The sequence below is a fragment of the Malurus melanocephalus genome, unplaced genomic scaffold (assembly GCF_030028575.1).
Source record: "Malurus melanocephalus ecotype Western Australia unplaced genomic scaffold, MMel_1.1 scaffold_275, whole genome shotgun sequence".
Lineage (NCBI taxonomy): Eukaryota > Metazoa > Chordata > Aves > Passeriformes > Maluridae > Malurus > Malurus melanocephalus.
Window position 1 is genome coordinate 635,362 of NW_026623507.1, and position 25,981 is coordinate 661,342.

The following is a 25,981-nucleotide window of genomic DNA, read 5'->3' on the forward strand; positions in this document are numbered from 1 at the left end:
CAAGCTGTACAGTTTCCAGGTGCTGGTTGCTGGTCACCACAYAGAAAAGCAACAGCCTCAAATTCCAGCGGTGAGTTTCCAAACAAACCGCAGGTTCAAAGTCCTCCAGAGGGTTTTTTTCTGCATTCACCAGTGGATTTSAAGTTAATTTTTATATCAGTCACTTTCAGGTGGGTTCATGGTTGATCATTTCCTTTGACTGTGCTRCAGCATTTCCCAGCCCCAGAGCAARGTGCTATTGTAAACACATTTGGGGGTGGGGACAAAGCGGTTTTGACCCATATTTAACAGGATCCTCGTCCCACCCCTTGTCCCAGCGTGGCGATGCCATGGGATGCACTCGATGTTTGCTGAAACAGCCGGTGTGGCAGCAGCAGCACCTGCTGCGAGCGCTGCAGAACTGCAGGAGGCTGGAGATGGGAACAGCGATCCCACCGCAGGGAAACCCCTGGCTCCGGGTTTGAGAGCCTTAAGCGCTCAGACAGCTTAAAAACAAAAAAAAACCAAACAAAAAAAACAAAACAAAAACAAACAAAAAAAAAACCCACCCAAAAACCCCCACCACAAACTGAAAGAAAACCGTTTTCTAGTAGCAAAAAGCGACCAAAAAAGAAAAAAAAAATTATGCTATGTCTGAGGTGTTTCCATTTTAGAAGCGAACAGGGGCTGTGGGAATGTTGTTCCTCATGAGTTTGGTGATTTGCCCTACATGCAAGCTTGGAAAACTGTGGAGGTGATGGGGGGAAAAAAGGTGACACAAGTGAAGGGATAGAGAAGTGAGGGATTTCACCAGCATAAAGGGTAATGGAGAGGGCAGTGCTAATGTGCTTTGTTCAAAACCAGGTCTGAGATTCCTCTGACACCTGCCCTTTTAATAAAACCTTTCTCCAGAAGGTTTATATGGCACAGGTCTCAGCATCCTGAATTCCTGTGGAGGCAACAAYAAGCCATGATAAATATCCCCAAAAACACACACACACACTGGATTTACTGTTCTTGGTATTTCTAAGATAAAAATTAAACAGAGCATATTAATTTAAACAAACCTTATTCCAGATTACATCATCCATACAAAGACAAACAGAAGGGCACAAAATCCAGAAATCAAGGTAAAAAAAGAAAACCCTTTTCAGATCCTCCTTTACAATTGCAACCTTGCCTTTCCCTTCAGCTCTGACCTGACTCTCACCTACAACCATGCACCTGATCTACACAAAATGCAAAGACACCTCCACGGACACCATCCATTTTCTCACTCAGATGCTACAAAAATCCCACCAAACCCTAAAAGTTTCCTGTGCACACCTCATGCCCAAGTCTTTGCTTTGCCTGGGAGCAGCACACCCCAGGTGAGAGGCAGCCTGCAGCTCCTTTTGGCATCTGTGTGCCATCCCAAGGTGGGGATGATGCCAGTGGGATGCTTGGGGGAAGGAGTCCTCTGTGGGTCCGTATGGAGTGTGCAAGAAGCCATGGCTGTTTCTGCAGCAGGATGCTGCTTCCTGCCAGTGCCAGTCACCCAGGTCTCAAAGGGAAAGCTCTCTGAGGAGATGAAGTTTGGGCTCTGACAGGCYACCCAGCCCAGCCTCTCCACTGCTGGCACCAGGATGGACAGAAGTGCTGGGTATCCATGGGACACAGGCAGCAGCCCAGAGCAGGCAGGACAAAGCCACCACCACGTCCCCAAGTGCTGCCAACCCCCTCTCAGCCAAACTCGGCCTGCAGTCATGTCTGACCARGCTGGGGCTGACACTGCAAACCAGAACGGGCCAAGGCTTATTCCCAATCCCTGGATTCCAGAACAAGGCACATTTCCCAGAGGGATGTTGCTGAAAACACCCAGCGTTTCAGGGGTGGGAGGGCACTTGCCTTTGGGGCAGGGTGCTCCCAGTCACACAAAGGTGGGTTTCAGATCATCTTTGAAATTCACCACAGGCTGGGACCCGCTGCGGTGCTCTGCCGGGTGTTCCTCACCCTCACTGGCCTCTGTGTCCGTGTCCGTGCTGCTGCTGTCCAGGGAGCCGCGCGGGCTCTGGAAGCAAACCTTGCAGCAGGGTCGGTGGCAGCCGTGGAACATCTCCTCAGAGCTGCTGCTGCTGCTGGAGTCAGAGTCTGGGTAATAGTACAGCGAGCGCAGGGAGGGCTCAGCGGGTCCCCTCGRGGCACCCTGCCACCGCCGCCGCTCCTGCTGGACACGCAACAAAGCGCCCTGGGACTCCGGCCATCCCGGCCACCCCTCTGGCTGGAGGCACGGCTCCCTTGGGACGGCTGGAGGGGCTGCTGCTGGGGGCTGAAGGAGCTCTCTGTCAGCCACCTCCCCTTCTGTTCCCAGGGAGTTGTGTGGTGACTCCCCACAGCCCCAGCTGGCTGTTTCCTTTGCCCTGCGGCCGGCACGAGGGGATACGTGTCCAAGGAAGCGTGTGGAGGCAGGGGACAACGGGATCCTCCGACGATGCCTCGCCAGGTAGGGGCTGAGGGGTGTGTGGATGCCTGGGTGGCCCTCCTGGCCCACCCGTGTTTCTCCCTGCTCACCTGGGGTGCCCCAGCTGCCCAGTGGGAGTCCCGCAGATAAGGCTGGGCTGTAGTTTTTGCCTTCCAGGCTTAACTCTTGCAGAATTTCCCACAGCTTCTCGCTGTTTACAAAGCTGACTTTGGAGGACGACTCCCAGGCTACACCGGCTGAGTTATCCTGGCCTGGCAGCTGCTCCTGCACTCCGGGTGTGCCACACTCTGGGACATCTTTCAGGCCATGTTCGGTGCTGTCCCCTGTGTTAAAAAGCAGCACCTGAGAGCACGCGGGCTCCTGGGTTGCGTGTTCCTGGAGAGCCTGAGCATTGCTGCTGACAGGAGGTGTACCCAACACACCGGGGGGCTGCCACCCGTCCCTCTCTGCATCTGGGGGGCAGCAGTCCCCTGGCACGTCCCCAGGCTGCCCTGAGCTCTGGGTGCAGGGAGCCACTGGCAGCGCTCGGGGGTCGCAGCCGCTCTCCGCAGACATCAGCCTCATCAGCTTCTCCTTGGCGCTGCTCACTTGCTCCTGCAGGCTCTCGATCACGGCGTTTTTCTGCRTCAAACAAATAAGCCTGTCAAGTGYRGGGCGGGCAGAGGGGAYGAAAACRCTGCCAATTTGGAAGCAGGCASTGCCAGAAAACAAATCACCCCTYTCTGCAYGGCAAGAGCCAYGCTGGCAGCGTGTGTGACCTCATCCTCCCCAGCCACCCCCCAAATGTGGGTGTGGGAAGGGGCTCATTTGGGCAGGCAGCTCTCCAAGCTGGGGTGCTTCTTTCATGCAGTGCAGGTGAGAGAGCAGGAAGATTTTCTCAGACAGAGCATCTCCCCTCTAAATTAACCATGTTTGGCCAGACTATGGGAAGAAGGCTCTCCTGCACTCCTCCCTAAAATTTTGGTGCTTTGGGCTGCAGAAGGACGTGACAAAACAAAGCAGCTCTTCTCCTCAGGAAGGAAGAGGCTGGTGAGTGTTCATCAGTGTGAACAGGGGTGTAAAGAAGGGCTTCCCACCCTGCAAAGCCTTCAGCCCACAAAAGGGAAGGGGAGAAGCTGGAGGAGGGAGGTTGGCAGAGCCCTGTACCTCAGTGAGCAGCCGCTTCATGGAATTTTTCTCCCCTATGAGCTGGTAGAGCTGCTCCTCGCTGTACACCGAGCGGCAGCTCTTGCTCGGGCTGGTGAAATATTTTGCCATGTGGCTCATGGTTTGGCTTTCTTCTTCAAAGGCTTTCCACTGCTTGAGCTGGGGAGTAGAAGAGGGTGTTATCCACAGAGCTCCCGGCCAACACAGCGTGAGGCAGGCACAGATCAAGCGCGAAGGAGACAAAGGGATGGAGAGGGGGAGACAAAGGCAGGGTGTGATGGGGGAGCASAGACAGCCAGCAAGAGACGGCTGAGCGAGGGGCTGCTGTGTCACTTGGAGCCTCCCACCCATCTGAACCTTTCCCTGTTCCAGCTTTTAATGCAGAGAGGGTCAGTGCCTGAATGCACTGAGGCTGCTGAGCACACTGTAAAAGCCCCCTCCCTCTCCTCCCCACTCCCTGACTCCATGACAGACAAAGGCAGTGTCACGCATGCCCCCTTATCCCCGAATCACTGGTGACAAGCTGAAAACCAGCAATGTTTAGTATCTGTTTTCTCATCTAGTGTTTGCCTTGAAGCCTTATGCAGCCCAGCTCCAGCTGTTTATTGATCTCAGATGAGCCATAGAAAAACAAGCCCATTAGGAAAAACAAGGTAATGAATTCGAAGATTCAAGTTAAATAAAATGTTCRAGGGYCCCAGGCTCCCACAGAAAAATGGTACAGGCAGAGCGCAAGTACAGCTCATCAGCTTCTCCACCCTCAGTCCAAGAGACCTTTTTCTTGGYWGAGCAKCACCAGCAGGTGCTCTTCACAGGGSATTTGGATCCTCACTCCCAAGGGCTGCTCATCTGAGGGCTCGGAGCTCTGCAGTTACGCTGCCTCAGCTGAGGCAGGAAATCATCGCGTCCCGACTGCCTTGCTCAGGCAAGGTCAGATGCAGCAGCCTGTTCACAACCATGTCCAACTGGGCCTTGAGTATCTCCAAGGATGGAGACTCCACAACCTCTCTGGGCATTCTGCTCAAGTGCTTTACAACTTGAGCAGAAAAAACTCCAGCCTTTTCCTTATGTTTAAATAGAATTTCCTGTGTTTCAGTGTGCCCATTGTCCCCTCTCCTGTCAGTGGATACCACTGAGAAGAGCTTGGCTCCCCCTTCTCTATTCTACCCCCATGGATATTTATATACATGGCTGAGATCCCCTGAGCCCTCCCTTGCACAGATGTGCTCTTTTGTCAGCTTTACCTCTTCCTCCCTTTCTCACCTCATGTCCTTGAGCCCAAACATCCCTGCAAACATTCAACTGAGTAAATAACTGTTTCCTCTCCCTCTAACAATGGGAGCATTATTCCCAATAAGGTGGTGGCCAGGCACACCAGGCTGCTCCTGGAGGACACAGGAAGCAGAAGTGCCTCACCTCACCACAAAAGGCTTCCTTTAAACACCTCCGCCTCCGTCTCCTCCTCACTTGTGGCAAAGCCCAGCTTCCTGCTCCTAGAGTGCAGAGGAGGACAGCCTCCCCTGGGGACCACCAACAGCAAAGAAGTCTCTGAGTGTGGCTGGGCCACCTGGAGCCAGCTCCATCCCTGCCAGGGGCAGAAGCTCTTGGTGGGAGTGGGCATGTGAGGGAGGAGGAAAGGACAACTGCTTGAAGGACAGATCCCACAACCTACATGGAGCAGGAGGAGGAGAAGGCCAGTGGCTGCCTCACCTCCCTGTGTGCTGTCTGCATGGCTGTCACCTGTGACACATTCCTGCAGGAGGGTTTCTGAGCAGCAGTGCTGCATTCCTTGGAGACTTTCCAGGACACAAAGGGGACAAGGGACAAGCTGAAAGATGGATTTTTTACAAGGACACAGTAATAGGACAAGGGAGAATGGCTTTAAACTGAAAGAGGGTAGGTTTAGATTAGATATATGAAAGAAATTCTTCACTATGAGAATGRTAAGACACSGTAACAGGCTGCCCAGGGAAGATGGCCYATCCCTGGAAATGTTCAAGGTCARGCTGGATGGGCCTTCAGGCAACCTGGTCTAGTGGAAGCTTCCCTGCCCAGAGCAGGGGTGTTGGAACTCGATGATCTTTAGCTCCCTTCCAACACAAACAATTCTGTGATTCTTTGAGACTCAGGGAACTTGTTTGGGGAAGCAGAACCACCGGGATGAAGTGGGGTGGGGCTTGGAGAATGACCTGTGCAGGTGAGTCCAAAAATTTGGGGAAAAAAAAAGCGGTGAAGTGAGTGCATTGACCCTCATGGCTGCTGTTGTTAAACTCCAAAAATGTGCCTGTTTCCAGCCAAATGACAGCACAGAGGTGGCAGCATACCTGTGGGACAAAGATGAAGCAGTTGATCGTGGTTGTACACACAAAGATGCCTCCAGAGGTAAAGCCAAACAGCAAGTTGTGCCAAGTACGGAAGAAACGGTGAACTAAGCAGATGGTGCCAGCAGCCAGGAAAACGAGGTTGACCCCRACGATGAGTGTCAAGGACTGGTTGACTGGTGAGGAGCTGACATTGTCAGTCAGACCGGCCAAGTAGGTCCCATATAGCAGGAAGATACTCTGGAAGCAGAAAAAAGAGGTTTCCAGAATGTGGAAAATTACAGCCTGATGGTGTCAACCTCCAGCTTGCACCAAGCCCTGTGAGCTCAGACACACTCAGTGCAATCCTAATTAATGCTCTTTGATCTATAATGCAGACCCAGAGCGTGCGGTGGTGACGCTGCAGCAAACACCCAGCATGCKGCTGCAGGCCAGGAGTGGGGCTGGGGACACAGGGCAGGAGTGAAGGCACTGTGGGCACTGAGGGTTCCAGCCAAGGAGTGTCAAAAGCCAAAAGTCAGGTCAGCAGGTGCTGCCACAGAGGAGGGGATGGCCAGGAGGAATTGTGAAAACCACCCCTTGGACACCCTGGAGCCGGAAAAGGAAAAGGCAGACAGAGAGGAGGCAGTGGTCCCTGCAGAGATGCAGCAGGAGGTGCCAGCAAGGAGTAACAACATACATCTGAGGGAGTAGGAAGGATATCCAGAAGGAATTCAGAAGAAAAAGGCAAGGAGAAATGGTGGTTTAGACTGSAGGGAAGAGGATGTACTTGGTGCCTCTTTAAATAGCAATAATCCAGGAAACTACCAGGTGCAATTCTTCTCCCTTCCCTTTGCTGTTTCCTGACTCAGTAGCAGGGAAAGGCACTACAGAAGGGCTCTGTACACACAGGCTCCCCCTGAGCAGACCAGTTGTTTCAGAGGAGGCTGCCCCTCAAGGGTCCCATGCATGCACTTTTCCAGTGTGCTCAGGATGAGCCTCTCCTTCCCTASGTGACACTAGCAGGAAACACTAAGTATTTTTTTGCTTGCCTTCACAGCACAGTGCATGGTCTGCCTTCAGGTTCATTTGGAAATATCACTGAACAAAGTCCCAGCTCCTGCAAGGGCCTGGAATACAGGGAACRTGACCTRTATTATTCCTGTGCWACCCAGTAAGTGTCAAACTTTTACWAACARTCACTGTTATTTGGGCATCAAGAAGTACTTTGTGACATGAAATGTTTTTTAGACCCATCTGAAGCCCTCTGTGCTGTGGCTGCTTGATGTCTGTGATGGCCACTGCCAGGGACAGGCAAAAGAGGTTCATGTCCAAATCTCTGGTGAGACTCCTGACTCCAGAGCAGCACAAATTCGCAAGGCAAGGTTGTAAGAGTGAAACCTGCCTTGCTGGGAACTAGGCTGGTGCCTGACCCTGCTTTGTGGAATCTGCACTGCATCATAACCACATCCATCATGGGGCACCTCCAAACGGCCCAAAGACAAGCCAACCTCTAATCCCTGAGTAGGAAAAAAACAGCACCAAAGTCCCATTTAAATTCATACAGTATCTGGGACACAGACAACAGCACTGCCGTCTCATAAACTAGGACTCTCAGTAAGCACAGGAATAAGTGGTTTGTTTGTTTGTTTGTTTGTTTGTTTGTTTTAAACTTGAGCAGAGGACTTTGCTCTTAATTCCAGGCATGTCCTTGGCAAATAATTTCTGTTCATTGCTCTGTGCCAGTAAAACCAGGATAATACACTGAGTGTCTTCCCAAAGGGCTGAGCACATTAATGCTGTGGATGCTAAGAAGTACTATGCACACAGAGAGATAAAGCCTACTCTCACATTAGTGTAAATCCACACTAACTCCAGAGAAACCCCCACAGAAGTACTCCATGACCCCCAGTAAGTAGAAAGGAACAGGGCCAGATTCAATGCAACACTAAAAAAGRTTAGCTGGAGCTGATAATGGGGAGGTTTTATTTCAAAAAGGGTATTGTAAGGGCTGTAGGCAAAGATGTTACCTGTCTAAAGCCTAACACAAACTGCAATATCAGAGGTGGAGACACAGCACTGAAAGCCCAGATAATGCCTACATTCCCTAAAACCAAAGGACTTTCAAGGACAGTCTAGATTAATGCCTTTGAAATTAAGTGTAGAGAGCAGAAGGAYTTGGCTGTGTTGTGAGGTCCCTTTTTGCTCTTTTCGCAGTGGTTCTGGGTAGATGGTCAGTGAGTATTAGATTACAGTGAATCACAAAGGAAGTGCTTGTGCTGCAMGCAGAGATGAAGCCATTCCCAAAAAAAGACTGTGATCTCACAAGCTTCATCAACATCAGCTTTCTGAAACGTGTCCAGCCTGTGCCATACCAGAGACACATGAGACCACAGATAATTACARCGATAATTATACCTACATAGTTACATCAGTATAACTAACTGGAAAAGTGCTGGAAAAGAATGGCCATGTGCAGAGATTCACCAGTGAAAGTGCACCCCAGAGGTATAATTAAGCTGATAAGCATCTTGTAAAGGTGGGGACCAAGCACTTGTCATCAGCACCTYCTTGGTTTGAAGTCACAGGACTCAGACGTTGAGCCACCTGGTGCACCCTTGCAGTGGCCATTCAGCGGAGTCTTCAGGGAGGGAGTGTGACAAAAAGAACAGCAAGATGTGAGTTTCAAGAAGTGAGATAGATGAAGGTCAGGGGGTTATCAGGAGAGAACTAGAGAGACTGTATGTGCACAGTGAACATAAAGGATGTGGTGAGGTAGGGGAAGAAGTGGCWAGCAGGGCTTTCACCCTTCCCAGGATGAGAAGGACTGGAAACAGAACGGCTCACGAGATGAACAGGAGTAGCCAGGATCTACAATGGACATGTAGCTTGGCAGGGCAGTGAAATGACAAAAGCTGCTCAACAATTTAGGCTGCAAGACAGGGAGGAGGTGAGATACAACACAAGAATCAGTCAAGAGGTTACATACCTTAAAGCCTAAAATGAGAACGAGCCAAAGATCGGAATAGAGCGATGCGCAGGACTGCACCCGGCTCACGGAGCACGTCATGCCTTTCTCTGTCGCCTGCAAGGCAAGGGAAAGGCAGAAGTGAATGCTGCAGCCTGGCACAGACGGATAGGAAGATGCAGCTAAGCTGGTCTCCTCTGTAAATCTCTGAAAGGAGAGGTCAAAGCTGGAGCTACCAGGGGCAGAGGGCTAAAGCCTTCTGCTGCCAGCAGGGCTGGTGAACTTTCCTCTAAAGCCAAGGCCTTGGAACTCTCCTGTGTCACGCAGGTGATCTGCACAGACTTGAAAATTTTGCAGTGGACCCTCACCTCTGTATGTGACCAGACATAAACCAAATCCAGAGTGCCCAGAAGGTTTTCTGCCTTCTTTCTCTTTCTGTTGTTTTACAAAGAGCACCCCAAATTCCTGGCCACCACCAACTTTGGCCACAGAGTTCAGAAGGGACATGGCAAAAGCCTGCACCACCCCTCCTCATCGTTTTACCCGCAATGAGACGCTGAGGCTTCGGAAGCACTGGACGGGGTCAGAGAATACCCATGTCAAGAGCAGCACAGTGTCTGCCAGCACCAACRCTGCCACCATCGCCAGCAACTGCAGATCTTTGATAATCTGCAAACACACAACAAGCAAAAGTCACTGTGGGGAAAAAATGGACACCAATGACCGCCATCCCCCTTGGTTCCCTTTCTGTTGTTTCTTTCAAATGACACGTCCATCCTACTATGTCCTCCAGACAGGTGTCCAGCAGCTCACCTACATACAAGTTAGCCACAGGATCTCTGTCTTCAATTCCAAAATTCCTAGAGGGCTAATCAGACTTCAGGCCAGGTATAAACCCTCCCTGATGGTGTGGATAGCAGGTAAATGCTGTGACAGGAAACAGTCCTTTCAAACTATAATCCCTTATGCCCATATCACCAGCAGAGACAAGATGGGTGGAGAAAAACACCTGGCAGGATTATAATTTTGCAAGTTTAACACAGATCCCAGTGTGGAACMGAAGTCCTTGCTGGTACCCAGTTCCCCTGCAAACTCTCTTGTCTCATCTTTCATCTGAAACCTCCTTTTTTCACCAACACAGCCCAGGGTGAGTGCCCCCAGCAGTCACTTTCCAGTGACTACTGGAAGTTTTAAGTGCACTGTTATGTGTACAGATTTCCCTCCTAGCTGCTAAATCCTTGTCCTTAAGTGCTGCAGGGGACTGCCCAGCTCCCTCCCTGCCTTCAAGAGGAGATCAGATGCATCTGCAGATGGCCCTACATCAGATGCTTTTGAGGATATCAGGTTTATTTTCATCCCACAAAAACAATCAGCCCAGACCTGACCACCAGCACTGGTGTGTAGCTTAATGAAAGCACGTGGCCAATGTAAAATGAGAACATTGCTCCATGATGGGGCTGGGACTCCACTGGGGAACCCCCTTGCCTGTGGAATGGAAAAGCTCCCGTCTCATTGTACAGGAATAAATGAGGAGCCCATGCCCAGCCAGGTGTGAAACTAGACCKGTCATTGTGGCATCCATCCCTGTCATGTGCCAGTTTTATCTGCTATCCCCCAATGCTTTGGGACTTGCTGGTGCTGGCCCTCCTGCTAAGCTTGTCCCGCTCCCTTCCCACCTCTSTGGGTGCTGTGTACTCACCACACGCTTGTCTGGCACCCTCTGGGTAAACACCTTGTAGAGCCTCCAGCTTTTCCCCAGGACAGGCCCGAACACCAGGGAGGTCCCCACGCACAGCAGGCAGAGCCTCACCTGCCAGGGTCAGAGCAGGGGGGCTGAAAGGGGCTCCACACACCCTCCCAGCCTGGGATGCAATAAGGATGGGTGGGGACATGTCTACAGTCTTCTGACTTCTGGAGGGTGGTATCAGATACTAGAAAGCTGACCACAGGCTGAAGTAAATTCAAAGGCACGTATTCCCCTGCAGGCATGCCTGCTGCCTACCTTTTCCTCCCCGTCCCTAGAGAATCTCATCAGAGGGTCAGGCAGGGAGAGCCAGGCAGCTTGTGAGCAGCAGGGCACAGAAGGTCCCAGCATCCACAAATCACTTGCTAGCACCTCCATTAATTATCCTCAGCCCAGTGGTTGGGCAGGATGCAGGGAGTGCACTGTCCCATGTCCCACTCCCYGGCATGGGTGCATCCCCAGTCCTCGGTCTGGCAGGGAGGCTGCCTCAGGCCAGGACATGGGGGCTCATCACACGAGTGAGTATTTTGATGAAGACCTGCTCTGCAGCCAAAAAGCTCACCCGCAGCCTCACAGCACCTGAGCTATATCAGGCAGTGGTGGCTGTGTGGAGGATCCCTTCTCCCTTTGCTAACCCCTCTCCCTGCTGCACTCTCACAAGCCCAGCAGCCTGCTTGCCTATGGGACTCCTCCCTGGGGACCTGCCTCGAATCCCTTCCTCGGTGCAGATGTGGTTTGTGAAACAGAGAAGGCCATTCACACAGAAAGTGCATGGTTGCCTTTTGCGTATGTGAAAGCCACAGCCCAGCTGAGCAGTGAGGTGGTGACAGGCTGTGGCTGGGACAGAGCAGGCACAGGTGACAGCTGGCAGGGGGACAGCACGTATGAACAGGCCTGTACATGCGTCAAGGTGCCCATCCCAGCAAAACCCMGCTCACCTGAATAAGCTTTTCCACCGAGTCTCCAGATGGCAGGCTCTGCTCCTGAATCCCAAAGAGGTAAGCGCTCGTGTAAGTCAAGGCACTGCCCAGCAGGGTCACAATGTTGAGATTGGGGCTGGACATCTTCACAATCCTCCAGGAAACAAAGCAGGGGAGTTGGTGACAGTTACTGAGCGTCATGACCTGGCAGCACAGGGGCGAGGTCCCCTTACAGGGATGATGATGGTCATAAGGGATGCTGACACATTTATCCAAGCCCAGCCTGTGCTGTTCACCTCTGCTGCAAAAGTTCAGCCATTACTCCACAGTCCCATCCTCCCCCCTTCCTTGTTGGAGCACTTCACCGTCTTTAAAGTATTCATTTTGCCCTATGCCAGCACTTCTGCTTTGGTAAACCACACCAACACAGCCCAGGGTGAGTGCCCCCAGCAGTCAGCTTTGGGTGCAAGAGCTACGTGTGCCCCCAGGAACAGGCCCTTCCCACTGCTCCTTCCTCTGAGGAGATACCTCCACACTCAGCAGTCTCAACTTCAGGAAGCTGCCAGCAAGGTTCAGGTTACAGTCTCCCCTCTGTAATTTCACCCCATYACTCATAATCCTGTAACTGTATTCGAGGAGGGGAGAATCAACCCACTGATCTCTCATGACCTGTCACCCTTCCCCAGCAAGCTCATCGAGTGAAAGCTGTACCTCCTGCCATCCCCCCAACAACTCTGCCCCTTCGATCTGMTGCCAAGTCATCGCTTTTCTCTGCCCTTGAGCTCCTTCCTGGCTCRCAGCCTTGCAGTCCCAGAGCCTGGAATTCCCTGCCTCTGTCYCTCCTTGCTTTCCTCACCATGTCTCAGCCCTTGGAGAAAGACGTTCCTCAGCTCACGCTCTCAGCTGCAGCTGAGAAAAGTCTCCTCTGCCCTGGCAGGTTCAGGAGGCAGAGCAGTATTTATTTACTGCAGAGCAAATAAACAACACACATGCATTACAGCGTGTTCTGAGAACATCTCTGAAGGCCTAATCAATCAGGTGGCCACTGAACTCTGGACCACGCAGTAAAGGAAGGGCTTCAGGTGGGGATGCAGGACATGCAGCTGCTGYACCCCAGCAGGCACAGGGCTCCCAACACAAACCCTTACAGGCAGGACCCTCTCGACTGCTCAGATGTTGTCAGTAGCGTTAAGTTCCTTAAAGCAACCAGAGAACTAAACATCAGTCCAGGATGCACTCAGATGGACATCTCTGTGCAAAACAATGGCACATGGGAGACCAAAGGTTTTGCCAGGTGAAGCCTGGGAGAAGAATGTGTCCCTTGGGGAGGAAATAGTTGAGATAGCAAGGGGCCAATGAAGCAGAGGAGAAGGTGGCAAGGAGGCAGACGAGACATCCAGAACTGCTGAGGCACTGGCTGAGACAGGCCGAGCTATGAGGAACTGCCAAGCCTTCTGCTTGATTTATGCTGCTCTCTGGGGAGCAAGACTTTTTACCTCCTTTGTGCAGACTGAACAGCACCAAAAAAGTCCACACTCCACCACCAGCTTCTCTCACCAGTGGACATCATGTTTCCCACCAATATGAGGAAACACCAAGACCAGAACGGGTTAGCAACATCTTCAAAGCATGAGTGGCCCAGCAGCAGGAAGCACATGGTACACTGTGGTGAGTATGATGGCTTTGCTATGGAGCTGTGCAGCTCAGAGAGATGCTCTCAAGAAGGTGCAGCAGGAAAGGAAATGAGCTCTCTTTTTGCCCACTCCTGTTGATGGTTTTATTGAGTAGCACCTTCAGGATGAGAACACTGATCTGTGCCACACCARAAGGCACCCACGGAGTCATATTRAGGTTGGAAAAGACCCCCAAGATCATCAAGTCCAACCTTTGACTAAAAACCACCATGGGAACTAAACCACAGCACTAAGGGCCACATCCAGTCATTTCTTGAACACTTGTTTCTCCACCACTTCCCTGGGCAGCCTGTTCCAATACTTGACAACCCTTTCAGTGAAAAAATTATTCCTGGTGTCCAACCTGAATCACCCTCACTGCATTTCCTCTCATCCTGTCTAGAGCTCCCTGCTTTGGGAAGGAGAGGAGCAGTCCAAACAAGACTGTCTCCAGTGATCAAAACTTTGTGTGATGGAGCAAGCTGCAACATCCCCGGCATTACCCTTGCTTGCCCTAATAAGCTGTTCCTTTAGGCTTAGGCCCTCCTGATCCTTAGCTGGCCATCAGCTCAGAGCCCTCCTGAACGAGCCTGACTCTGCTTCTCCAGCTCATGGGAAATCTCCCATGATAAGAGGGATGCCCTTACCTGTTTTTCCTGAAGCGAATTGTGAAGATGAGAAAGAAGAGTGCCAGCAGAACTCCTCCAGTCAGGAATGTCCACACAACTCCCAGGAGCCCAGCAGAGAAGGATGGAGAGCTCTTCACACTGTGGTCAAATGATGTCTGTGGGAGGCAAAAGGGAYAAGGAAGGACATTGCAGGGGCTCTCAGCCAAGGAGGTCCCTTCTCCAGCATCATCMCTGCCACAGTCATCCTGCTCAGCCAGAAACCACAGGTCCCAGTAAGAAGAGAGCCCAGCAYCAGACCAAGTCCTGGAGGCAGGGACACTGAGACATGTGTGGACAGGACATGTGCTTTGTCACTTGCTCAGTGCTCAGGAGGACACGGCAGTCCAGGAACCCTCTTCTATGGCCAACTAACCAAATCCACAATGAAGCTGTACTAGTGATTCATAAACTTCAAACAGCCCTGGCTCTGGGACACGGGAACACAATGGTTCCCCACTGTCCTTCTCTGGAAAGAAACCTTTGGAGCAAGGCCCTGTGGAACCCCAGTTGGTATCACACTTCCTCAGATGCTTCTTGCCTTGCACCGTCACCCCTCCCTGCAGCAGACAACTGACCAGCTGGTGGACGTGACTGGGAGCCAGCAACACAATTGCCAGTCGGTGCAGGAACACAGAAAAGGGAGTGTGACAGCGTTTTCAAAGGCACTGACACACCGAGCTGGGCTCCACCCGTCTCCCAGCCAGCTGGAAGCTAACTTGGTCCCAGGCAGACATCAGCTGAGAAMTGGCTTTTGAGGGACACTCCCAAACCGGGTCTAATGGAGGCACCTCTCTYCTTGCACAGAAGCCACCTCATGGGTTTAAATCTCCATTTAAAAATATTCTCTGCTATCTCCTTATTAACATAAAATGGATAAAATGATCCTGTGCGAAACAAGAAACCTAYTTCTGACATGGATCCAAAAGGCTACAGCATTTTTAACWGGKKKKSMARKKKKKKKTWWTKRMYWTTTTTTTTCCTTGAAGARAAGGATCACTTTTATTAAAGAGCTGGCATATCCCCTTTAAGGGTGGGGTAGGAGGAGAATGAGGTCTGAGCTAGAATCACACACCTCCTCACTAATTTTCTCTGAGTCCTTTCTCAGGTATTCCTGCACCCAATCTCTACTGACAGATGCCACTGCCATGAACTCCCAATTCTTCCTTCAAACTCTGAGCTGCTTCTCTTCCAGCCTTGCAAGAAATAAATCTTCAGGCAGAAGTAAGGCATTTGTTTAGAACCAATGCCTCATGTCCCTCTTCCCCAGCCAGRCTTCATCTCCTCTGGGCCAGCAAGAACAACACACACGGCTTGGAGAATTAAAGCCAGCACATAATTCTTCAAACAAAAACGCATCACTGCCACACGAGCATGGCTGATCCACAGGCTCCTGGCAGCTCACATGCTGGTGCCATGCTGGTCACAGGGCAACTGGGTAAGGCAAACCCCTGCCTGGGAGAGACATCCAGCTGAGAGCTGCTGCTGGGATACAGCTGCATGCACATCTCAGCCCCGCTCTGCAGCAGTGCAGAGGGATCCCTGGGGGGGATACTCATCTCCCTCCTGCAAACTGCTTCCCACCTCCTCTTCCCTCTCTCTATTCCCTGGGGTGTCTTTTGCCTCTCTGGGAAAGGAAGACTATACCAGATGATAGAGATGGTCAGCCAGGTCAGTCCCCCACCTTACACCAGGACTGTGTGTGTGAAAACCCCATCAATCAGCACAGATCATGGCCATCCTCCCCCTGACTGGAGCTGACAGGGCTGGCAAAAGGCTGTCATGCCATTCTATTTCTGTTCCTGCCTGTTCAAGCCCAGGGGTAACACCTGGCTTTTGCCAGTGAGGTGAGCAGGGCAAACTCAGCATCCTGGGGCTTCTGCACTTCACTCCCAGATGCACCCACCAACAAAATCTTTCCACCTCTGATGCTGTCAAAATTATTACTGCACCCTATTCCCAGCAACCACCCAGGGATCAGAAACACCCCTATGATCTCCACTTTTCCTTTCCCACACACCCTCCCACCTGACTGCTGTTTCCCTGGATGTTGATGTTACTTGAAGTTGATGGAGCGCTTTGTTGGCTGCTGAGTGGAGTAAATCCTGGTCCTGGCAGGGGGAATATTAATTGTAAGCTGGCTGCCAGAGCCAGAGAAGCCAAGCAGCTTACAGTCTTTTAATTAAAGGCCCATGGTCGTGCAGGACGTGATGGAGAGACGAGTGGGCCAAGCCTCGTTGGTCCATCCATGCAGCCTCACATGGTGCCAGCTGCAACTGAGTGCATCTCAGTGTCATTTTTACCAGCTCACTGGTGCAGGGSGKGAGGTACCATTTATTATAGATGAYGACTTTCAATTAAATCYTGCTCTATTCATATTTGAAAAGCAMTTTGAAGTTATAGGGGACAGGAGAGGTCAAGGGCTGATGGGGCCATCTCAGGCCAATTCTAAGCAGCTGTTGCACTGGCCAACACACAGGAGGGCTGCTTGACATGACTTGCCTGTTGTGGATGCTTTCTCACCTTCTGGGTAACTGCTGGGTGTCCCCTAGCCTGGGATTGTCTTGGAGGCCAACCAGGAGGTGACAGCGTGCTGTCTTCAGCTGGACTGGGATTGACTGGCAGCTACAGTCTCCCTGTCCATCTCTCCATCCAAATCTACTTTTGCAGAGCACACCTCGTGCCCCAGAGTGCTCCCCTGCATCCATACATCCCATGACATCCATACATACCACTGTCACGGTGCAGAGCTCCTGCAGTGCCCRCTGCTGCCGCTCCTGCCTGCCAAAACTGGAGCTGCCATCGCAGAGCTCAGAGCAGTTGAATCCTGGCTCCATAGCACATCCTCAGCCGTCATCCAGCTGCACCCTGGCCCTGCTGGAAGGACAAGCACCTCTGTTGGCTTTCTCCAGTGAGAGGAAAACTTTGGCACCGACCGCATCCCCCCAGCCAGCGGGAAAGGGTCCAGCAGCCCGGGGCTGAACTCACCCGAACTGATGTGATGCACATCCAGGTCAGGACAGGGAGTGACCCCTCCCAGTGTCCCTCGGGGTGTCCTCTGCAGCGAGGAGGGTCAGCTCRGGACCTGGGCTCCCATGGAGCACGGTGGCATCCCCAGCACTGCTATGCCACCCTGCAAAACAGCACRTGTGGAGGGTCACAGCAGCCCCCAGCCCCTTGTCCCACATGAGAGCTGAAATACTGTGCTGTGCTGCTCCAAATGGGAGCAACCTGGCACCCCAAAMCTGCTGCAGCTTTCCTTTCCCAATGCATCTTCCTGCACTGGAGCAATTTCAGGGTCATTTTGCGAGTACCCTCCTTGCACTGGCAGTGACTGCTGGYTTCAGGGAACACCCCCTTCTTGCAGAAAAGAACCAGGGAGTGACAACAACAACAAACAGCAACAAGTGCTGCCATCACCTTACAGGACCTACACCCAGGCTGGGGTGAGCAGAAGGGAAGGTGCTTGAACCCAGTGTTTGGGCTGACTCGGCCCAAGGTGCAGCCTGTCTACCTGAAGAGCTGGCTGTTTATTAAAGAGATTTAGAACCCTGACACCTCCGTGSTCTCCATCCCTCCCTGTACTCTGGCTGCCAGGTATTGTCCCYGCCTGCTCCCTCTGCACCACCTTTGCTTCTGTTCCCCCTTTCATTTCTCATTTTGGTGGGGATTTTAATAGCCTCATTACCATTTTAGACATGAGGTCATACTTATCCTCAAGCATCCTTACTCAATTACCATTGTCACTGGGTTTAATTAGCTTCCAGTGCACGGCCATGAGCAAGTCTCCCGTCGTTAGCAGCTGGGGAGGAAGCGCAATAGCTCGCTCCCTATTTGCTCCTAACAACAGGTGGAAGGAAAAAAATCATCCCTATCAGCCTCCTTGGGGCTGCTCCCTGGTTGAGCGTCCCCTGTGCCTGGCCAGTGCTCCCTCTTTCTCTGTCACTGCTCCTGATGCTTTGATGCCCTCTCCTTACAAGTCCTTTCTTTGGAAAAACTCCAGTCATTATGTGAGCRAAGGAGGAATAAATTAAAAAGAAGCATGGTCACCAGGGCCTGGTCTGAAGCTTGATGTTTGTCACAGGGCATAATCAGGATTCAAATGCCCAAAAAGCTACAGGTGTTATTCTCCACTGGCGTGTAAACTGATTTTTCAGCTTTAGAGAAGTTACCTACAAGTCCCAGCCCAAGCACAGCACGGTCAGTGGACAACTTGTCCAAAATGAGCAGACCCACTCTGAAGCAATAACCCCAGCTCTCCTGTTGGCAGAARCCTTGATGTACCACGGGTCCTGGCACCGTCCTGCCTCTGCCAGAACCTCCCCAGCATGAGATCAGCTCACTGTTTCCCACAAACACAATGTCACACATCAGCCAGACTGAAGATCTGACACACATGGTGGAGGTGTTTTTTGAGAGTAGTGAACCCACCCAGCCCCATCAAGCCTCCCTCYCTCTAGCTTGTAGCAAACTCTGCTGGTGTTTCCCCTCTCCAACAGGATCATCTTCTGGGGGTTTTCACATCCTCCACAGCACAGGTTGAATGATTAGAACAGAGGTATGGCTACAGCAGATATCCAGCTGCTGCAGTGAATGCCAGGATTGCTCCAATGCTGGAAGGGCAGTGGAGAGGAGGAGACAGGCTCCAGCTCAAGGAGACCGATGGACAGCATGCAGGGGCTGGTGGTGATGGGGCAGCAGAGAGGCACTGCACCTTGATTGCTGGGAAGACCTGAAGGTGAGCATTGCCCAGCCTCCAAGGGGCTCAGCTCTTCCCCACACCCCCAGGTGGGTTTAAAGAGAAAAACCCCTACAATTCCTTATAAATTCCTTATAACCTTCTGCTGTGTTGGAGGGGAAACATGCCTGGCAGGTGCCTCACTACCAGGGCTGGCATGAGGCCAGCAGGCACAGCCTTCCTGTGGCTCACAAATGGAGATGTTACTGCAAGGAGCACCAGTTCAGCTCTCACCCCTCAGAGGAGGCCAGAAAACCCTGGGGTCTCCCCACTCCCCACCCCAGCATTCTGCAAATGGCTCCCATGCAATGTTGATAATAAGCCGAGGCCAATTAGTGTTCATTAGTATGCAACAAAGCAAGCAGCAGTGCAGTTGTCGCTGAAAGCAGTCCAGCCCAGCTCCTGCCTCTTGGGAGAGCTTGCAGGAATGCTTTTCTGTGGCCTGGRGAGGATCCAAGGGGGACCAGTAATTTGAGGGGTCAATGACCTTCAGGGYGAGGTTGGGCAGGGGTCATGAGGACAGAAAACAACACAGGTAAATGTGGTAAAACCCCACATCCTTAAAATRTGAGAGTCTGTTGAAAAGAGATTTGGAGTGGTTTGGTTTTTTGGGTTTTTTTTAAAGACCAAAATGCCAACCAATTCTGATGGATCACTTCCAGAGCAGAATCACAGAATGGCTTGTGTTGGAAGGGACCTGACAGCTCTGCTTGCCTTGTTCTCCCCTTGCTGCCCTCATTGTCCATGGCCTTGCCCCTGCTGGCTGTCTGGGACATGGCAGAGAACATTTGGCCACAGAGGAGCATTGGCTTCCATGCAGACATGACCCAAAAAGCCAAATGTGGATAAGAAACAACCAACTGGACCACATGACAAATATTAGCACCATCATCTYCTAAGATAAAAAGGAAGCACCGACTGCTAAAACCAGTATTTAGATAAAAGCAGTTTGTGGCCAACTCGATGGTTGATCTCCAGGCCTGGAAAACTTGTTTCTGTAGATCTGTCAAGACCCAGGGATACTTTGCATAAAATCATTTAGGTTGGGAAAGARCTCAAGTCGAACAATTAACCCAGCACTGCCAACAYCTCCACTGAACCACGTCCCTAAACACAACATCTACATGTCTATTGAAGAACTCCAGGGACAGACACAGACTCATAGAATCATTAAGACTGGAAAACACCTCCAAGATCATTGAGTCCAACAACTGAGCATCTGACAATGCTGAGCAACTATGTAGACTAACACATAAACAGCCCTCAAAACAGATGCAGTTGATGTCATCTAAATGCACATCTTGACTGTCTCAATGTTTCTTCTTCCCTTTCAAAACATTTCTTTTTAAAGAAAAAAAAAAAACAGAGGGAAAAACTTTTAAAGCAGCCAAAAAACTGGTGCAGCACATATAGACACAGAGCAGGCAAAATGAACTTTTCACCCCAACATGCTCATTTTGATCTGCTGTTGAAAGAGAGGCTTCTTCCCCAAGGTGACATCAGTACTCGGTGAATCAAAAGGTGGRAAACTGAAGATGTCAAATCACAGACAAAAGAACAATCACATTCAGAAATGCAGCAGTCTTCATGAGCTCTGCAAGCCTGTCTGGTCATACCAGCCCTGACAGAAATGGCACAGGCACACCTGGGCAAGGGAAGAGAGGAGCACACCTGGAAAAACACATCTGCTGAGAAGAACTTTTGGGACAGTGGCTCTGTGGCCAGAGGCAGAGAAGAACAACTGGGGAGAAGGAACAATGTGCAAAGGGCAGAGCAATCCCTTCTGCTTCAGGAGAGGAGCGGGAACACCTCAGTTCCCCCATGGTGGGTCTGTGCTGCTACTGCCACTCCTGGTGGGAGATGGAGGTCTGCTGGTGCTGACAGGACACCRGGCTGCACCCCTACAGCGGAAAATCATCGGGATAACTGTTCCAGCAACATGAACACCGCAGGATGGGGTTTTGCAATTCAGAAATCTGGCACTTCCGAGACAGGCTCCTGCTTTTTCCTTCTGCTCTTCTTGTCCAACAAGATCCCTTCTTGTCTGGCCTGAGAAACCTGCAATATTGCCAACCCCAAGGCGAGCAAAAGAAGTCACACGCCAGACTTACTGCAACACCCCCCTGTAATGAAGCTACTTAAAAACTGTGAGTTAAAACACACAGCATATCTGAAGATTATTTTTAATTTATATTTAAAACTTCAGCACCTACATTTTCATGCTTTCGCCTGCAAACACAAATGAAAAAAGGAAGAAAACCAAGAAATCCTGCTTACAGTGTCATCCTAAAACCTGGGTTACAAAGGCTCAATCCCCAGGAACACTGGGGAGCTGCAAAGCTGTCACCCTTCTTCTCAGGGACTGTCCTGAGCTCATGTTTCATTCTGCTCTTGTCCCTGGCATTTCCAGAGCCACTTCCAGGCCCCTCAGATACCTTCATACCTCACAGACAGACAGCAAGCTCAGTGCACATGTGATGGAGCATACCAGAGCCCAAATGGGCTCATCTTCCCATCCAGGCAGAGTCCCTRCCTGTGCCCACACTCCCTGATTCACATCCAGGTATGGAGGGTAACCAYCAGGAGCTGCAGGACCTGCTACACACAAAGGAGGGAGATGCAGGACAGGGTGCTTCTGTCTCTGGACGCATGGGGAGCTCACCATGTGACTCTGGAACCTGGAATTTTGTGTCAACTGAAGCCAGTTGTGGTTTTCAAGCATCCTACCATTTTGGAAAGGATATCCTAAGACCATGAAGGCAGTAATTTCTGAACGTTGATCTCATTGCCTGTCTGCCCACTGTGGCTCCCTCAGCTTAGGAGGGTGGCACGAGGTCGGCACATTTAGCTCTGCCTCTGGACTTTTTACTTTTATAAATGCAGTTAAATACCCACATGGCTCTTTACCGTTCTGTGGTTTTTATTTTGAATTAAAGAAACCTCTATGTAAAAAAGAAAAAGAAAACAAACATTATTTATTTTGAACCACCACACAGTCCTGCGAGGAGCTGACTCACACTTCTCCCACTAAGGAGCTGATAAGGCTTTTAACTCTAACCATAATTGCTGTACAATGATAGGCAYGTGAGAAACAGAGACAGAACAGATTGCAGATGCTCAAAGGAAGGAAAATTAGGAGGGAATACCAAGAGGCACAGGGAGCATGCCGCAGATGAGGCCAATGAGACCAGAGCTGATGGGAAGGTGAACCAAATCCCTGGAGCTGCCAAGGAGCAACTGTGGCACTCCAAGACCTGAGCCCTCCCTCATGTCCTGCTGTAGCAGCTCGTGGATGAAATGAGCATAAAACTCCAGATTTCTGTGTCCCCAGCATCGCTGGGAGTCCAGGGGTTGGGACCCCACCACCCTCTGTGCTGAGCTCATCTCAGCTTGGCAAGGTGGCCTGGCAGGACTCCTCACACAGAAACAGCCAGAAAGGTCCTTGCAGCCGAATTTAAGTGACACCACGGTACCTCCAAGTGGAAGCTCACCTTCCTGCAGTCACTGAGAGAGTCAGGGGGATCTCTTCTGCAAGACAGCAGCCTCACCACTTGGGGCTGAGGAGGGCACACAGCTGCCTCCCCCAGAAACAGAGGGGAGAAATGGAGAGCATCCCCCAGAAATGCCCCAAGCACTGCTCTGAGAAGGAGCAGTGCTGCTCCTGTGCCCTTCCCATGCCCAAGCCTCTGGAAGCTGGGGTGCCTAATGCCCCAGCAGCTGTGCTGCATGGATAGGAAGGACAAGCAGAGGCTTTTCACCACCTTGGGAAAAATCCTGGCTTTTCCTTACTCCTTAGCAACTTCATCAATCACTTCATTTATTAGTGGGAGACCACCCCCTAGGTGTTCTGCCTCCATGGGACAATCTTCGTGTTCATTCCCAGCCCCTGAGTCAGAAAAGTCTCCATCCCCAGTTCTGGGCACGTGGCACATGACCTAAAAGTGGGGTGGCAGGGGCTGCCTCTCCAGAAATACACGGCCGTTTTCATGCTTAACTGCACCTTCACCATGGAGAAGGAGAAATGGCCAGGGCTGGCTCCATGGCCACCAAACTGCATGGCCACCATGTCCCATGCCCACAGAAACCCAGCTCCTGCCTGCCTCTTTGGCACAGCCAAAGAGAAAAAAATGTTGGGGGTGTGCAAGAATCCCCAAGCATCTGCTTCACAATTTGTCCTGGCAGTTGCTGCGGGCAAACTGTGAGCCACTGATCTGCAGGGCTGATCAATCCTGAATCCTTGCCCCAGGGAGGCTGGCACCTTGTCACAGGACAAGGATGCTGCAGCACTCCACTGTGGCTGTGTGACGTTCACCCTTTCCCAGCAGGACGCTGATCCAAGGTGCAGCAATTGCCAGGTGTCAGAGCTCCAAGCCTGGGGTCTGTGCCCATTCCCAGCATCTGTCACCTTTACACCAGCTCCCATCCATCCATGGGCATGCCTGCTACAGAACGGAAACCTTTCTGCCTTTTCCCAGGTGATTACCAGCCCCAAATGCTGCTCTGAGGCACAGCTCAGCCCCAAGCACCACTGCTGGAGGCTCCAACATCCCTTCCTTCCATCAGCTCCCTCTGCCTTTGGGGTGTTTGCACCAGCCTAGCAAACGGGAACACGCTAAACAGCCTCACAGGAAGGTGTAGCCTGCCATTAGCCTGCCATTTTTTTCYCTCTTAACTGTACCATCTTTAGAGAGCCACCATGAATAAGAGGTAAAAAAGCCTGATGATTTAGTATTTTGATTTACAAGGGAGATCTACCTTGTGGTTGAGCTGTGTATAAGTTAATTAAAAGCAGAAGCTCACCTCCACTGAAGCTGTTTGTCACCGAGCTATCAAATGCAGAGGAGGAAGAGGCCTCAGAAGGAATATTTCCATAAAGTTATGCTTCCCATTAAGCATATGCCTTCAAGAGGTCTCCCTTTCCAGAGCTGGCAGAAAGATACAGCTGCTTCTTCATGCAATCAGACACCATCCCCTCACAGCCCTCGCAGCATCAGCACACCTGTGTTTTCACAAACAAGGCTACAATGGACCAGTTGCAAAGCCAGACAGCCCCAAGCATGGGGACAGCTTCTAGCCCTAAATAGAGAAAAAAACATGCTGCCCTTGTTAATTTTTTCTTTTAAATTTGGCAGGACTTTGGAAATCAAGTGACACATTCAGTCCTCAAAGAGGCAGGAAAACAGCACTACAGCTCTTTCAYCTCACCCCCGATGACCAAGCAGCAGGGAATATTTTCCCCTAGGAGACAGATTTGACTTAAGGCTCTGAAAGCTGGAGATGTCCACGGCTCATCTGGCTGCCCTCCCGGGTACCACGGCTGCCAAACTGCACCCAGGGCTGCCCTGCTCAGCCTTTTCGTCTCTTTGCTGGGCAAAACAAGCCCCCYACCAAGGGGCAGGGCCACGTCAAGTTTCCACGAGGTCTGCCTGCCTGGCTCCCCGCAGAYAGCGTGAGGCTTGCTCAGGGGTGGAAAGGGGCAGCTCCAAAACCGGAGGCACAACCGAACCCGTGTGGAAAGTGCTACTTGTAAACTGCACCGGGGTGTGCAATAAGAGAGGCGCCTGCAGTGCCCCGGCACCAGGTGGGTGAGGCGATGTGACAGCCGCGCCAAGGACGCATTAGAAATGCCAGCTGCAACTCAACACTGGCAGCTCCCGGTTACCTGGGATCTGGTTCCCTTGGCCTCCTCCTCCCTGCTCCTCTCAGGATGCAGAGCACCTGTGGGGCAGCGGAAAATCCAGCTCTGAGTTCATGAGCCACCCCGCCCTGAGCGGTGACCAAACCCCTGAAAGTTGTGTSGCGCTCAACTCTGGCAGCCAAGGAGAAGCAAACATGCTGGATCCTGGAGTGTTTTCTGAGGGGCTCTCACGTCTAGAAGAGGGTCCTTCTCTCTCTAGCAGGTTGCTGGACTGTATGGGTTGGTTGTAATTCTTCCCATTCTGAACTTCGAAAGGCACACAGCTCACCCAAGTAACAGCAATTTGGTTAGAACAAACTGACCTAGCGCTGCAGCTTCACATCTTTGCATCCYGCAAGGCAGCCCCTTTTCCCATCGYGAGGCGCCGACAGACTCCCTCTCCCACAGGCGCATTCTGCGGCGTGCTAGGAGCCTTCGGGACGGTATTTTCTGGAGAGCTACAAACCACCGGCCCRAGCCCGCCCCGTTTCGAGCTCAGGGGTGCGCTCCGGGCACAGCCAAGCCAGCGAAGGGTGAACGGGGAGCGTTTTGTCCCCCCAAAATCGCGCCTAGAGCACGGCTCGGTGCCGCAGGGCGGGAGCGTCCGGGGGCTGCCAGCCCATCCCGCCGCTGCAACCCGCAGGCTGTGGGGAAAGGGGCGCGGGGAACAAAACCAAGAGCACCAGGGTAGGAAAGTAACTCGGGAGGTCACCTGCGTTACCTCGTCTCGGCCATCCCGCTCGCAACCCCAACCACGGCTTGCCGGCCCCTCTCTCCCCACACCGCGCCCGGCGCAGCCCCCAACCCACCTGAGGGGACGGCACCCGTGCCCGGGGTGCCAACCTGCGGAAAACTGCGGAAAGCTGCGGAAAGCTGCGGAAAGCTGCGGGACCCGGCAGGAGCGGCGCTGCCGGGGCGGGAACAGCCCCGCAACCACCGCGGGACGCGGAGCTCGGCGCCGGCAGCCGCCCCTCAGCGCCCCGGGTCGGTGGAGGCGGGCGGCGGGAGGGGCTCAGGGCGGCCGCGCTCCTCCCGCCGGGGCGGCGGCGCCGGCCCCGCTCCCGTCTGACCCGCGACAAAACTTCTCGGCAGCGGGGAAAAAGCCCGGGGGCCGGCTGGACCCTGTTTCACGCCCGCGCCTCCTCAGGCAACAGCAGCATCGAGCTGTCCCCAGAAGAGCCGCGGTGCCGGAGCCGGGAGAGCGGGACCCCCAGCACAGCTCCCGGCTGACCTGGCCCCGCCGCCGAGCCCTCAGCCCCGCGCTCCCGCGGCCGAGCTCATCTCCGCTCCCTGTCCGCTGCTGCCTGGGCAAGGGCCGCGTCGCTCGGGTGCTCCTGGCAGCTGAGGCAGCGCAAAACCCCACGTCTGTGGCAAAACCGGCCCGAGAAGGTGAGTAAACGCGAGGGTGGCCAACCTCGTGCTCCGTGACCTGCTTGTGCCGCCCCATGGCTAGTGGTAGCCGCCGTGACTATTGCACTAGCTATGTCTATTGGGCAGCACTCGGTGTTATGTGGACGGACATACCATCCCTCTCAGCATCCCCGTGCTGACCGCTTCCCGGTCCTGATGCTCGCATCAACTTCGTGCTTTCTCCCCGCAAGACATCCACTCCATTTCACTGGAGTTTATCTCCAACTCTGAAAGCCAAAAAGCTCTGCTCCAGCACTGTATTTTCTCTCCCAGTCTGCAGCAAAGTTCCAGGTGCTGCTG

At 52.4% G+C, this 25,981-nt stretch overlaps 1 protein-coding gene across 4 annotated transcripts; it reads right to left on the minus strand.

Moving 5' to 3' along the window:
• Positions 1 to 982: 982 nt before the first annotated feature.
• On the minus strand, positions 983 to 25,640 carry GPR156 (G protein-coupled receptor 156). Of its 4 annotated transcripts, XM_057376247.1 has the most exons (12): positions 25,081 to 25,640; positions 24,257 to 24,312; positions 16,845 to 16,989; positions 16,589 to 16,733; positions 13,839 to 13,975; positions 11,537 to 11,672; positions 10,554 to 10,664; positions 9,398 to 9,523; positions 8,876 to 8,971; positions 5,911 to 6,147; positions 3,587 to 3,745; positions 983 to 3,061 (listed from the first exon to the last, which is right to left on the minus strand). In XM_057376247.1, exons 4-12 carry the CDS (start codon positions 16,691 to 16,693, stop codon positions 1,889 to 1,891), a joined length of 2,280 nt encoding a protein of 759 aa, XP_057232230.1. In that variant the 5' UTR covers positions 16,694 to 16,733; positions 16,845 to 16,989; positions 24,257 to 24,312; positions 25,081 to 25,640; the 3' UTR covers positions 983 to 1,888. The 4 variants fall into 4 exon arrangements, with proteins under 4 accessions (XP_057232230.1, XP_057232233.1, XP_057232229.1 ...); XM_057376250.1 differs by lacking the exon at positions 24,257 to 24,312 and having other exon boundaries at positions 16,589 to 16,730; XM_057376246.1 differs by lacking the exon at positions 24,257 to 24,312.
• Positions 25,641 to 25,981: the final 341 nt, after the last annotated feature.